Source organism: Rhinolophus ferrumequinum, chromosome 24 (genome assembly GCF_004115265.2).
Source record: "Rhinolophus ferrumequinum isolate MPI-CBG mRhiFer1 chromosome 24, mRhiFer1_v1.p, whole genome shotgun sequence".
NCBI lineage: Eukaryota > Metazoa > Chordata > Mammalia > Chiroptera > Rhinolophidae > Rhinolophus > Rhinolophus ferrumequinum.
The window spans coordinates 20,670,132-20,685,637 of NC_046307.1; the positions used below are offsets into that span (position 1 = coordinate 20,670,132).

At 39.6% G+C, this 15,506-nt stretch overlaps 1 protein-coding gene across 1 annotated transcript; it reads right to left on the reverse strand.

The window, feature by feature from the left end:
• Window positions 1–659: 659 nt before the first annotated feature.
• Window positions 660–9,000, reverse strand: C24H5orf46 (chromosome 24 C5orf46 homolog). The gene is made up of 2 exons (XM_033096880.1): window positions 8,901–9,000; window positions 660–947 (listed from the first exon to the last, which is right to left on the reverse strand). The coding sequence occupies exons 1-2, from the start codon at window positions 8,968–8,970 to the stop codon at window positions 757–759; spliced, it is 261 nt and encodes an 86-aa protein (XP_032952771.1). The 5' UTR covers window positions 8,971–9,000; the 3' UTR covers window positions 660–756.
• Between the last annotated feature and the right edge of the window lie 6,506 nt (window positions 9,001–15,506).

Below are 15,506 nucleotides of genomic sequence, written 5' to 3' on the forward strand. Positions count from 1 at the left end.
AAGAACAAATTGCATTCCAGAGAGCTGAAACTGGGGAGATGAACGTGGGGAGAATGAAGAACAGGGTGAAGTAGGAGTAAAAGTCAGAGCTGTGTAGTCTGGAGTAAGATGCACGAGGGGCTTGGAAGCAGATTGAGAACACTGGGAAGATTCCGGGCTGTGGAATCTGCCCCCAAGGCAATCTCTCATGATTAAAACACGCATATGACGAGAGTGTCTCTAGAATGCCTGTGAGGAGAGATTAGCTGCTGTCTCTGTTAACCCTCTTGAGTTATTCAAACTAGAAAATAAAGGCAGGACTCATCACAACTACAACTAATGAACAGACCATTACCTACCACCTTCACCAAAGAATTACAGTGTCTATAATACAGGGTGGGTCCCTTATTCCGTTAACTTTACAGAGGAGCAAACTGAGGCACGCAGAGAGGGAGTGGCTTGCCCAAGATCACTCAGTAAAGTAGCACCTGTGTCAAGACCAGAACCTGGCTTTCTGTCCCCTGGTTTGCTGCTCTTCCTCCTCTTTCCTTGGTCCTGAGCTAAAATATATTTTATGGAACCACCCAGTGGGAATGTGCTCACCCCAAAAGAGCTCAGGGAAAATTCATTTGAATGCAAATAGAACTCCAGGTAGGGTGACACTTTTCCATTCAAGTAATACATTGGCATGCGCCACACTTTCGTTTCTCATTCATTTTAATACAAGGCGGCCTTTACCAGCCTCAAAAGGGACAAAAGCAAGGCTTGTCTCGGTGCTTACAGGTTGTTTCGCGTCATGGTGCGGAGAACAAACTTCACTGCATTCTCGATGATCTCTGTGCCCAAGAGGCTTAGAAAATGGGGAAAGTCTTGCCCTGGTTTTTTGTCTGAGTCATCGGGCTTGCCATCTGGTTTGCCATCTGGTTTGTCATCTGGTTTGCCATCTGGTTTGCCATCTGGTTTGTCATCTGAAAAACACAACAGAATCTCAGGTGATTCTCAGCAACAAGAGAGGGATGTCTTTCTTTGTAGGCAGTCCCTTGTGCCCGTGATACCAATGCTCTAACTATAGAGCCTCGTAAAGTTGTGTTTATTAAACACTGAATGACTGCCCAATGACCGTCTTTGCATGCATGATTTCATTTATTCCTAAAAGAAATCAAACGGACCAATAGGCATTCACTCTTTGGTAGATGTTGTTTCCCCTCCCGGATGAGAAGACAGAAGCTCATGGAGGTTCAGGAACTTGCCCAGAGTTGAGCAGCTAGGACCGGGGGTGCCAAAAACAGTATACACATGACTTGGATTCATCTTTTGTTATTGGTATGTAGTATTACAATTTCTTTTTCTAGATCTTTTTTTTTTAAATTTATCTATTTTTAATTTATTTTTTATTTTACTAGTTTCAGGTGCACAAAACAATGTAATAGTTAGACATTTATCATTTAGATCCCTCACACAGTGACAACTCCCCTCCCCCCATCTACTACCCCTCTGACATCGCACACAGCCATCACATTTCCACTGTCTCTATTCCTAATGCTGTACTCCGCTTCTTGTAACTATGTATATATATATAAAATTGTAGTTGACATTCATTATTGTTCAGTTTCAGCTTCAGGTGTACAGTGCAGTGATCAGGCATCTACATCATCCCTGAGGTGGTCTCCCTAATGGGACAAGTGTCCATCGGATACCCTACAAAATCTTTACAACATTATTGATTACATTCCCCCAATTGACTTTCGTTCCCCGTGGCAATCTTGTGGTTACCGACTGTGCTTTCTAATCCCCTCTCCTTCCCCCTTTTCTCCACTTCCCATCCCATCAAGCAACCCTCAGTTTTTCCTCTATGTCTCCGAAACTGTTTCTGATTAGTTCATTCATTCTTTTCTTTAGATTCCACATATAAGTGAGATCATATGGTATTTATCTTTCCCTTAACGTAACGTTCTCTAGGTCCATCGGTATTGTTGCAAATGGTAAGATTTCTTTCTTCTTTATGGCTGTGTAATACTCCATTGTATAAATGTACCACAGTTTCTCAATCCAGTCGTCTACCGATGGGTATTTCGGTTGTTTCCATGTCTTGGCTATTGTGTATAGTGCTGCAATAAATATAGGGGTGCATAACTTTTCTTTTGAATTAGAGTTTTGGATTTCTCCGGATAGATACCTAGGAGTGGAATTGCTGGATCATAAGGTAGTTCCATTTTCAGATTTTTGAGATACCTCCATACTGTTTTCCATAGTGGCTGCACCAATTTGCAATCCCACCAACAGTGCACAAGGGTTCCCTTTTCTCCACATCCTCTCCAGAACTTGTTGTTTGTTGATTTATTGATGATAGCCATTTTGAGTAGGATGAGGTGGTATCTCATTGTGGTTTTTATTTGCCACAATGCATTTCTCTAATGATTAATGAGGTTGAGCATTTCTTCATATGTCTGTTTGCCTTCTGTGTGTCCTTTTTAGAAAAATGTCTCTTCATGTTCTCTGCCCATTTTTTAATTGGGTTGCTTGCTTTTTTGGAGTTGAGTGAGTTTTTTATAGATTTTGAATATTAACCCCTTATCAGATATATCATTGGCAAATATCTTCTCCCATTCAGTAGGATCCCTTTTTGTTTTATTGATGGTTTCCTTTGCTGTGAAAAAGCTTTTTAGTTTGATGTAATCCCACATGTTTATTTTTTCTCTTGCTTCCCTTGTTCGAGGGGATATATCAGTAAACATCTTACGCTGGGTAATGTCTGTAAAGTTTCTTCCTATATTTTCTTCTAGGAATTTTATGGTTTCAGATCTTACATTTAAGTCTTTAAGCCGTTTTGAATTTCTTCTTTTTTTTTTTTAAATATTAACACACAGATATTTCATTACATATAGGATCTTAACAGCCAGAATTGCACAAGAGCATGAGAACGTTACAGGTAATTATGATTAAATGCAAAATATTTTAAAACATTAACTGTACCCTGAGGAGCACTGACAAAATTCATGAAAAATAATAGTGATGTGATGTGACAATTAATAACTATTTCAACTTTTTATGGTTGGTGTTCACAGCACGAATTTTTTTTTTTAATTTATTGGGGTGACAATTGTTAGTAAAATTACATAGATTTCAGGTGTGCAATTCTGTATCACATCATCCATAAATCACACTGTGTGTTCACCACCCAGAGTCAGCTCCCCTTCCATCACCATACATTTGATCTCCCTCACCCTCATCCCCCACCCCCCAACCCCTTTACCCTCTGTTGAATTTATTTTTGTATATGGTGTAAGGAGGTGGTCCAGCTTCATTTTTCTGCATGTGTCTGTCCAGGTTTCCCAGCACCATTTGTTGAATAGACTGTCTTTACCCCATCGTACATTCTTGCTTCCATTGTCGTAGATTAAATGACTATATAAGCATGGATTTATTTCTGGGCTCTCTATTCTGTTCCATTGATCTATGTGTCTGTTTTAATACCAGTACCATGCTGTTTTGAATACTGTAGCCTTGTAGTATAATTTGATGTCTGGTATCGTTATACCTCCCACTTTGTTCTATTTCTCAAGATTGCCTTGGCTATTCGGGGTCTTTTATGGTTCCATCTAAATTTTAGGATTATATGTTCTATTTCTGTGAAAAATGTCCTTGTTGTATAGTATTACAATTTTAATACAATTTTTTCTTTTCTTAAAATGTGTATACATTTTTTTGGCACCCTCTGTATGTGCTAGTGCCAGGACTGAAATACAGAATGCCTGGTTTCACATCTCTTTCTCCACGTAATCCCTGGGCCCTTGGTCATGATAATGATGAGGACACAATAATGATGGATGGAGCTTGTTGAGCACATACCTATGACAGGAAATCAATATGCATCGTCTCATTTTGTTCTCACCGCCACGCTACGAGGTAGGCAAAATTATTATTCCACGTTAAAGATCCCGAAACAGAATTTGAGAGACGTTTAGAAAGTGGTTCAGAGTCACAGTGGTAGGAAGTGGCAGAAACTGAATTCAATCCCATGTCTATCTGGTTAAACTCTGATTGTTAAGCACTCCGTGACGAACTGCATAGTCTTTGATAGAAAACTTGTGATCTAACCACAGATGTTATAAGATTGAAAGTAGTATGATAGTAACGAGGAGAAGAAGAACTATACCACTTGTACATCAGCTGATCACTCTGAAAATAATGATTTTGAAAATACTGTGTAGAAAAAAGAACAATGCTAGAGGTATCACACTTCTTGACTTCAGCTTGTACTACAGGGCAACAAGAATCAAAACAGCATGGTATTGGCAGGAAAAAAGGCACAGACCAATGGAATAGAATTGAGAACCAGAAATAAACCCACATAAATATGGACAGATAATTTTTGACAAAGAAACAAAAACAGCTTCTTCAATAAATGGTGCTGGGAGAATTGGAAGGCCATGTGCAAAAGGATGAAACTGGACTGCTGTCACCATGTACAAAATTAATTCAAAATGGATCAAAAACCTAAGCAGAAGACCTGAAACAATGAACTGCATAGAAGAAAACATAGGTACTAAACGTATGGATCTTGGGTCAAAGAGCATTTTATGAATTTGACTCCAAAGGCAAGGGAAGTAAAAGCTAAAATAAGTGAATGGGACTATATCAAACTTAAAAGCTTCTGCACAGCAAAAGAAACCGTTGACAAAATAAAGAGGCAACCAACTGAATGGGAGAAGACTTTTGCAAATAGCGCCTCCGATAAGGGGCTAATATCCAAAATAGGAACTCATGCAACTCAACAAAAAAACAAAAAACAGACTACCCAATTGAAAAATGGGCAGAGGACCTGAAGAGACATTTCTCCAAAGAGGACATACAAATGGCAAATAGACATATGAAAAAATGCCCAACATCACTAAGAAATGCAAATAAAAACCACAATGAGATATCACCTCACCCCAGTCAGAATGGCTATCATCAACAAGACAAATAGTAATAAGTGTTGGAGAGGCTGTGGAGAAAAAGGAACCCTCAAACACTGTTGGTGGGAATGCAGACTGGTGCAGCCGCTATGGAAGGCAGTGTGCAGGTTCCTCAAAAAATTAAGAATAGAATTACCATATGACCCAGCAATCCCTCGCCTGGGTATCTACCCAAAAAATCTGAAACCATTTATCCACAGCAACATGCGTGCTTCAATGTTCATTGCAGCTTTATTTATGGTGGCAAAGACATGGAAACAACCAAAATGTCCTTCGATAGATGAATGGATAAAGAAGCAGTGGTATATATACACAATGGAGTACTATTTGGTGGTAAGAAACGATGAAATAATACCATTTGTGACAACATGGATGGATCTTGAGATTATAATGCTAAGCGAAATAAGTCAGACAGAAAAAGTAGAGAACCATATGATTTCACTGATATGTGGTATATAAAACTGAAAACAACAAAAGAACAAGACAAACAAATGAAGGAACAAAAACTCATACACATAGACAATAGCTTAGGGTTTGCCAGAGGGTAAGGGGGAGGGGGTCTCTAGACGAGGGTAAATGGGGTCTAATATATGGTGATGGAAAGAGAACTGACTCTGGTTGGTGAACACACAATGTGAGATATAGATAATGTATTACAGAATTGTACACCTGAAATCTAACTTTACTAACAGTTGTCACCCCAATAAACTTTAATTTAAAAAAAAGAAAAGAAAATACTGAGTAATTTTACCTTTGATCAATCTTATGCGATATGTACATTTTAGCTCACTGGACTAAGAAACTGAAAAAATAACGTGACTTGCAGAAGACTTACAAATTGCAAGAGAAGAAGATATATTGCAAGAGAAGAAGAGAAGAAGAAGAAACTATAACTGCAGGCTTCTTATTCTTGACTCTTAATCAGGTGCACTCTGGAATGAGGCCAAGGATCTAGAGAGTGAGACTGATGACCTTTGGAGGGGTTTGCCTTTACTTAGTGGTCTAAGTGGTTCAGGAGATTCAAAGGAATGAAGAGTGGCAGTAAGCAACTGCATGTGGCCTCCCCACTGGACCTTGGTGCCAGGATAAAGTAGGACATTAATCTTTTCCTTTTATTATAGCCTCACAAGTAATACTACGAGATTGAATAAATGAAAACACAAGATGCCCCATTTAAGGTGAATTTTGGATACACAGCAAATAGTTTTATAGCATAAGAATGACCCATGCAGTATTTAGACATACTTAAACTAAAAAAATATTCATTATTTATTGGAAACTCAATGTTAATTTGGTGTCCTGTATTTCATCTGGTAACCCCACCACAACTTTTTTGACTCAGGAAGTCCCAACTTCCAGACAAGGTATCCCCTGACTCTGAATGAAATGTGAGGACTGTCAATTTATGTTAGAAAACCTTGCATCTATATTATATCCTAAAATGGAAACTCTTAGTAAAAAAATATGGCTTTAGATTCCGCAAACACTTTACTATGCCCCAATAAAAGATTCGCTGAAAGCACCAGTCTGGGACCTATAACCAAAATTAATATACTAATCACCAGCTATTCGTTCATTCAGCTGTTGGTTTTTTCCTTCAACAAGTATTTTGTGAGCCTACTATTATGGACATAGCAGCATATGCTAAGAGTTAGGGTAAAAATGGACATATATGAATATGAGCCTCATATAACGTACAGGTCAAACACAGTGGCCAGAATTGCTTTGTTTTCATCCCAGGCAGGAGAAGGAATGAGAATGCATATTTGGGATCGTGCTTTCATAGCATGCCTTCATCCTTTTGCAGTTGAGTGGTGATAATACAGTTTTACAGGAGAGAAAACAGGCAATCAGAGAAAGTCAGTGACTCACCTAAAATCACACATCTAGAAAGTGGCTGAGCCAGGTTTTGACCTATTTTTTTTTTTTTAACTCCACAGACTATGTTCTGTGTGTGATCTAATACTGCCTTTAAGCAGTTGTCCCCTGAAGACATTGACCAGGTACAACAGAGCAGTTCCTTGCACGAAAAGTGAATTTTTTCCGTGTTCCTGTCTGCCTATTTGCAAAACTATTTACCTTTATCAACTTTGTGTTTGAACATGACACTAAATGGTAGCTTTCTACTACATGAAAAGCCCTGGATTGGAGTATGTGTGTAGATCAGAGCCTCGGCCCCAGTCCTGGGACCACATGTGTATTGAGAGATATTAGGCTTTGGTGGGTCACATGTTTTGGAGTCCTGCATACCTGAGTGCTTCAAAAAATTGGCCAGGTAATCTTGTACACGATACTTAACCACTCTGTCTGTGTTTCTTCATTGTGTTATTGTCAGGATTAAAAGATATGTCATGTATTTTCATATACATCGTGTGTGTGTGTACACCACTTATTCTAGTACCAGACCCAAGGTAAGGCCACAAGATATGCTTGCTCTATTATTGTTAGTATGATTAATAATAACAAAATGATTCATGGTAGCTTTCTCCTCTAGTGCTTTAGGAGATCTAAGAAGTGCTGTTAAAATATTAAGAAATTCGAAAATGTTGGACAGCAAAACAAAAATTTATAATAATAAAATTAAGAAATTTGACATGCTAAAAACAAATGATCGAAGCCAACAGTTGAATATTTTGTATTTTCAAATATAGCATGAGGTAGCCTTTATTTATATTAACTACATTGTGTAATCAAAAGGTTCTGAAAAATACAGTAGTGCTGATGTTTGTACAGTTTTTATAGTTCGCAAAGTAATTCTAAAAGTATGCTCATTTGACCTAGTAAAGTTGATAGTTATCCCATTTTACAGATAAAGAAACTGAGATTCAAAGCAGTGAACTAATTTAACCAGTTTCAGGTTCATGAGAGACAGAGCTGGGAATGGTCTTTAGGATATAAATCTCACTTTACCACGGTTATTACTTTAGGAATGGGTGGACATAGTAATCTCTGAGGCCATCTCTACAGTAATATTGTTGGAGTGTCTGCCTGTGTGTTGTGCCAGCGGACAGTGGGTGGCGAACCATGTGAGTTCTGCCAAATTACATTTAAAATAGTTTAAAGGGTAATATTTGCATTGTCTGTGTTTTCTGACCTATCATTCTGAATAGAGACAAATTAAGAGCTTACCATCTTCTGCAGACAAAATATAAATTAATTAATGAGCATTCTGCATGCTGCCTTGAGGTTCCCTGTGTGCTTGGAACAGACACGAAAAAGTCGATGCTTAGTTACAATGGAAAGAATTGAGGGACTTAGGTTCCAGTCCCAGGTGTGCTACTGCTATCTGCGTCTAATGCGCAAGTATGTTTCCCTCTACAAGCTTCATTTATTAACCTACAAAAAGGGAAATTATAAAACTGTGCATTTTTACATAAAAAGGTTATTATGAGAATCAAATGAGATAATACATGATAATAATAACAGTTAATATTATGTGCCTATTATGGACCAAATACCCAATTTGTTTTGTCTCTTTTGTTTAATTTCCATTATAACTTTATGAGAAAGTTAACTATTGATATTTTCTTTTACATGTGAGGTCCAGAGAGGTTAAATAACATCCCTGAAGTCACATTTCTGATTAGTGGTGGAGTCAGGCCTAGGAGTCTTATTCCAGAGTATATACTCTTAACTTTTGAACATTGTTAGTCATCATCATCAAAAAATAAACACCCCTGGCTCTTGAGGGATTTATAATATAATAAATAGTGTGACTATATCACATGAATATGTAAGAAAAAAATCATTTCAAACTTCATACATTCATGGAGGATAGAGGCTGTAACTGAAGCACATTTGAATAAAATTCTACTTTCTCTTTGTTAGAAGATCAGCCTCTTGTAACTCAGTCCAGTGTGCAAAGGTCCCTCCCCTTCTCTCGCCTTTATGTTCTGGATCAGTGCCACCAGCTTCCCCAAATCATGGCTGCTCACTGCATGAGCTGCAGTTGGAAACACTTACCGGCATGGCAAGTCAGGATTAAGACAAGCAGTCCCAGGACAATTGTCATCCGAAGCACTGAGACAGCCATATTTGTAGCACTGGGTATTGATGCAGATAAAGCATTCTAATGTACCTGAAACCTTGCCCTACTTATAGGGCATTTATAGGTGACATCATCTGCTATGGAATTTAGGTTGTTGCTCAAGATGTCTATACACCTTGCTCTTGGATCTTTTCTGATGAGCCCAGCCTAAAATTTTTTATATAGGGAAAGAAAAACCATATTGGTGTTTTTAATGTGTATTTCTAAATGGCACTGGGATAATTTTGGGGGAGGTGGTTCCAATGCCAGCATTCACAATGAGATGTGTGTCAGGCAAAATGATTATTCAGTATCAAGGAACAAGCATCAAATCAGGTAAGGTGTGCCTACTTCCCATCCAGGGCACTCTGCTTCTTTTCCCATGCGCTGAGCTAATTAATTGTCCCCGCAGGGGCACGTCCATTCACACCCTGATGCCTTTCCTGCTGTTCTTTATTTTTCCTGTGATACCTTCCCCATCATCTCCTCTTGGAGCATTCCTACGTATTCCTGAGGCTCAGGTTCAAGTTCTCTCTTCTCTGTGAATCTTCATGATGACCATTTCACCCAATTCCAGAGAATTAGTTGCTCCATCATCTATTATATAGAATCCTTGGTCTATTGTTGAGGACTAAGTATTTTAATAACACTCTTCTCGTTTAGTCTATGGATCTCTTAAGGTCAGAATGTTTTATTCACTCCTGATTCCTCAAGGAGCCTAATCCTGTGCTTGGCATTGGTTTCAGCTTTGACTTCATTAGGAAGCTTGTTCTGGTTTTTCTGGAAAGAACTAGATGTTTCTCTCATGTGCCTAATAGGTGCCTGAGTAAATGTCTCCAACAATAGGCTGTAGGCTCTTTGAAGGCAAGACTATCTTTTTTCAGAGTTGAATATGAGGTGTGATCAAAAACTATGATGAATGTTTAAATAAAAAAAAATTCATTGCAGTGAAAGATACATTGCCATTAATCCCCCTCAAAATACTCCCCCTTGCTTCGAGTACACTTATCCCATCATTCTTGCCACTTTCTGAAGCAGTTCTGGAAGTCCTCTTTTGTGAGTGTCTTTATGAGTGTTTAAGAAACGATGTGTGTAGAAAAGAGCCTGAGAAATGAGCAAATGGTTTCATCCTCCATTTGAGAACACTCGTGTCACACTTCACTTCTGGTATTGCAATTTCTGTCAAATAAAAACATTATGGTGTCCTCATCCACCTTATTCACCGAATCTGGCACCATGCAACTTCTGGCTCTTTCCCAAAGTCAAAATGACCATGAAAGGTAAACGTTTTAAATCGATTCAGGACATGGAAGCAGCCATGACAGTGCAACTAAAGACACTCACGAAAGAGGACTTCCAGAACTGCTTCAGAAAGTGGCCTCTCTAACCTACGCATATCTTCTCAAGAAGACTCTGATCCTGTCTCGCGTATGCCAAGAGCTGTGATTGTGATCTAAAGACAGTGGTCCACGATAGGAAGCTTTCAGCAAGTTAGATTGATGCCATCAGGGTCACTGCTTAGGACTGAGCACTGTGCATGTCCAAGTGTGGAGAAATAACATCCAAGTACCCTCTGCTATCCATGCCATGGACCCTGCCATGTGGCTGCATTTGGTGGGGAAAGAGTAGCAATCGATATCTTTTACTTTGTACAAACTTGGAGCCCTCAGAGCTTAATCAGCCCTGAAGGAGACATCTGTTTCTAATTCACCACAAGAACACTGTATAGGCAAGCAAAAGCTCTGGATATTGCAACCTAGGGGAGAGAACTGCTTGCTTCTCAAGGATATCAGCTGAAAGGTCATGCAGGCAAGTCCTGAATCAGGTGCTATAGGTGGTTTGGTGTCAAAGATATAACTAACACCAACCCGAGTTTCGGGATAGCTGGTTTTTCTTCCTGTCAGTACCATGACTCTGTGTGACCCTGATTAAATACCCACCAGGCCTGACACTGCTTTCTCTGTTTACTGCGTTCTCTTCTCTTGGTTTTTTTTTTTTTTTTAGATTCAGATTTCAGCTAAAATGTCTTTATTTTTGGTGAAAACTTCTGTGACCCTCTAATCCAACACAGATTTCTCTATTGTAATCTTATATGCACTCTGCAGTCTTCCTTCTTAGCACTTAAATATTATTTTTTTGTTGTTTGATTATTTAATGTCTCTATTCCCAAGTGATGTCAAAATCCAGGATGGAAGGATTCTGGTCTACATCATTCACAGACACAGCTCTGGTTTCTCGGGCCGTGCCTTACACACAGAAAATACCCAACAAATATACACTGAATAGGTGAAGTAATGAATAATTTTGGGAAGAGAAGCCTGGACTCATGTAATAGTTCTATTAGTTATTATTTGTGTAACTATGGCAAATGCTGATGCCACTCTAAGTTTCAGTTTCCTCATCTGTAAAATTGGGACATATTGCAATTTCCTACCTGTTTATCTGCACTGTTTTAAAGATGTGGGAGAGATGAGACAAAATGCTTGATAAACTGTAAGGAACCTTTAATGTATGCCATATTACTAGCAGTTAAGAAGCTGTCACTTATCTTCCATTGGTATAAGCAAATGAATTTGACTTTAAGGAGAGGAAAAACTGAGATTATGAAAGATGGTTTTACGCAGTCTGGGAGAGGAAAGTGAGGGCCTTTTTCTAGAACGCCTTTCTAGTTTGGTAAGAAGATATGAAAATGAAAGGAATATGGAGCGCTTTAATTCCTATGGACATTTTCCGGCATAACTGAAAGTAATCAGAGTTCTTTCTTAGGGTAGGAAAAAATTACAATCTGGGTTAGAAATCTCATAGAGAGATTTTAATGTGTGCGTCAGTGGTGAAAAGCCTGGACTTTGGGATCAGACAGAATTGGGTTTGGGTTTTAGATTTCCACTTAACAAGTTGTGTGACCTTGTGACCTTAGAAATATTTCCTGATTTCTCTGTGCCTTGGATCTAATGTCTACACAATAAGAATAATTATATCTCTCAGAGTTGTTATGAGTATTGGTTCAGAAAATACATTCAAGCAGCACAGTGCCTTGTACATCTTAAGTGAAAAATAAATGGTAGACTTGACATTCTATTGTGTTCCATTCTGTTCTGTCCTATCCTGTTCTACCGTGGGTTGTACTGGAGGAGGTGGTGACAGTTAGCCATGTAAGCGTCACTAGCTAAGAATAATGATAATGGTAAGAATAATAATAATAGGCTAATGTTGTTAACTCTGGCCAGGTATCAAACTAGATGCAACATATTCGCAAAGCTGGTGGGAGGCTGCCACTATTATCCTAATTTTATATAAGGAAGTTCAAGCTTGGAGAAGTTAAGTAATTTGTCCAGGGTTACAAATCATGTATGAGCCAGAGCGGGAATCAGATTTAAGGGCATGTGACTTCAAAATTTGTGTTCTTAACTGTTACATTATGTTGCGCTGTCATGTGCTGTGTGCAGCTACTGGCAAAAAGCCTGGGTCAAGCAAGGAACCCTGTAGCCATTGTCCTGTTTGTCTCCTCTGTTTTTCCCATTAGGCTCTAGATTTCCCACTAACCTCTTTTTTTTTTTTTTTAATTGGGGAAGGGGAACAGGACTTTATTGGGGAACAGTGTGTACTTCCAGGACTTTTTTCCAAGTCAAGTTGTTGTCCTGTCAGTCTTAGTTGTGGAGAGGGCCGTTCAGCTTCAAGTTGTCCTTTCTGTCTTAATTGTGGAGGGCACAGCTCAGCTCCAGGTCCAGTTGCCATTGCTAGTTGCAGGGGGCACAGCCCACCATCCCTTGAGGAAGTCGAACTGGCAACCTTGTGGTTGAGAGCCTGTGCTCCAACCACCTGAGCCATCCGGGAGGCAGCTCAGCTCAAGGTGCCGTGTTCAATCTTAGTTGCAGGGGGCGGAGCCTACTGTCCCTGGCGGGACTCCAGGAGTTGAACTTGCAATCTTGTGGTTGAGAGCCCACTGGCCCATGTGTGAATTGAACTGGCAGCCTTCAGAGTTAGGAGCATGGAGCTCCAGCTGCCTGAGCCACTGGGCCAGCCCCCACTAACCTCTTAAAGAAGGCCTGACCCACGCCTTCACCTCTTATTTTAGCTCAGTTTGATGTATTTAATATGCAGGGTACAGAGTGCCTTCTTAATCCTGGGCCGAAAGTGAACTGGAGATAGGCTATAGAAAAAAATACAACATGCTCAATTAAATTTGAATTTCAGATAAACTGTGAGTTATTATTTTAGTATAAGTAGGTCCCAGGTATTTCACAGGACATACTTATACTAAAAAAAAAAAAAAAGAAGTCATTGTTTAGCTGAATTGAAATTTAATCCTGTACTTGTATCTGCTGACTCTGGAAACCCTACCTGTAGAGGCCCTCATGAGTGTTTTCTTACATTAAACCTCAGATCAGAAGTGAAGCACAGGCTTTAGGAGGTCAAATCAATGATGAAAAGGTAGTATGTGAAAAGCTAAAATCATATATGGAAAGTGGAAGATATTGAAGAGCTCCAGTTCTTTAATATCACATCTAGGGCATGTTTTTCCCCTGTATTCCTCATAAGAAAATCATTAGGCCCTTTCTTGCTCTTGATTCACTCCAACTAAAGTTTCATTCCAGCCCTGGAAGGGATGTATGTGGCTTTAGGAAGGCTTCTCATTCCCGTGGTGTCCATATACTGAGGAGTGGCCACAGCCTTCGTCATGCCAATCGCCTTTCTAAACATAGCTTATAACTTACGAGTAGCCAGTCCTCATGCCACTGATCAGTTTAGTAATTTCTTATTTAATGGACATATGTTGAGCTTGCACTCTTGGCCAGATGCTCTGCTAGACACTGGGGACAAAACAGCAGTCCCAGACCTCACCTTTGTTGAGGATGCAAACAATATAACCAAATAATTGCAATTTAAATTTGGGAAATGCTGATGGAGTAAGAACAGATTCCTATGGGAGACGATCCGGTGAGTGGTGAGCATTGCCTGGTGAGGCCATCATGGAGGTATCGTTCATTTGGGGCCTTGAGAAGTGTGTTAGCAGGTATTGACTATGTGAGCACGGTGTGAAGACACTTAGGCAGGAGGAATGACATCTGCCAAGGCACAGAGGCACGGAAGAGCATAGCACACTTCTAGGCGTGGACCCTCAAATTCTTGGGTGTTGCTATTAGAAGTAAAAATGAAAGTGAGCTAACTGAACCTTGAAATTTGTTTTAATTAATGAACATGCTAGGAAGAGATAATGAGAGAGGGAGGAGGAAGAGGAGGAGGAGAGAGAGAGAGAAAGAGAGAGAGAGAGAGAGAGAGAGAGCGCACAGAGGGAACAGAGCTCTGGGGGTGGAGAGTAAGAAATCACCAATCAGGAAGTTTACAGACCTTCAACTAGCTTTTGCTGTTCTTGTTTCCCGATTATATACCATCTCACATAAGTACTTGCCATCTATACAGTTACCTGAGTGAGAAATGTGAATTTTCTTTAACTTTTTTCGACACAGAATTCATTTGCTCACAAAGTCTTAGTAATTCTCCTCTTAAATGTCTTCCAAATGCATCCAGTTCTCTTTATTTTGACACTGAGTATCATAGTTTAGGACGTTGCCTTGGCTACAATAGCCGCGGACTCTTCCTGATGTGTGGATCCCCCACCTCCCCAACATTGCTGTTATATCTTTCCAAAACACAATTATCTTTACTTCCTCCGTTTTTTGCCTTCTTTAGTAATTTCCTTGGCTCCTTACTGCAGATAGCGAAAGCCCTTCATATTTTACTCTCAACCAAAAGTTCCAGCTTTATCTCCGTTGTAGTATAGAATACGTCTTAGACTGCAGAATCGCAGTCAGCTCTCTGCATTCCATTTCTGACTTCACCAGGGCCAGTATGTACCTGGCATGCACTAGAATGCTTACATTGGTGGTTTCTGCCTAGTCCGCTCTGAAGGGTCAGTGTCTGCACCCTCATTGTTATATCAGATTCTCCCAGTTCCTAACAGTGCAACTTGGCAAGATGCTAATACTCTCTAAACTTCAGTTCCTCGCCTTTAATATGAAGAGAACAAGAATGTGGGCCTCATAAAATGTTTATGAGCATAAATGAGATCAGCCTATAAAGAGTTACTACTATGTGTATTATACCCTCCCAGCCCTCTCTGAGCATGTAACTTCCTCTCTTACCTTACCAGGCATACCTCCAGACTATTACTTATTCTATCACCCTGTAATTTTGCTTGGAATATCCAACCCCAACCAATCCATCTTTCAAATATTATGTCCTGCAGAAAAACATCATGACCACATCCTTACCTAATCCATGACAAAATTAATGACTTCTGCTGTGCGCACACTCTGCGCACATCTCTATTACAACATGTATTACATTGAATCATTTTATTGTTTCATATCTGACACCTTCATTAAGCAAGAGGCTTCTAAAGCATAAGCCATGCCTTGTTTATACTCAAATAGCCTTTGCCTACAACTAGACAGGCAAGTAGATACAGTGGGTATTCAGTGGATGCTAATAAAGTGTGTGAATGGACAATTGGGCCAGTGTTGGAGGTGATTCCAGAGCCT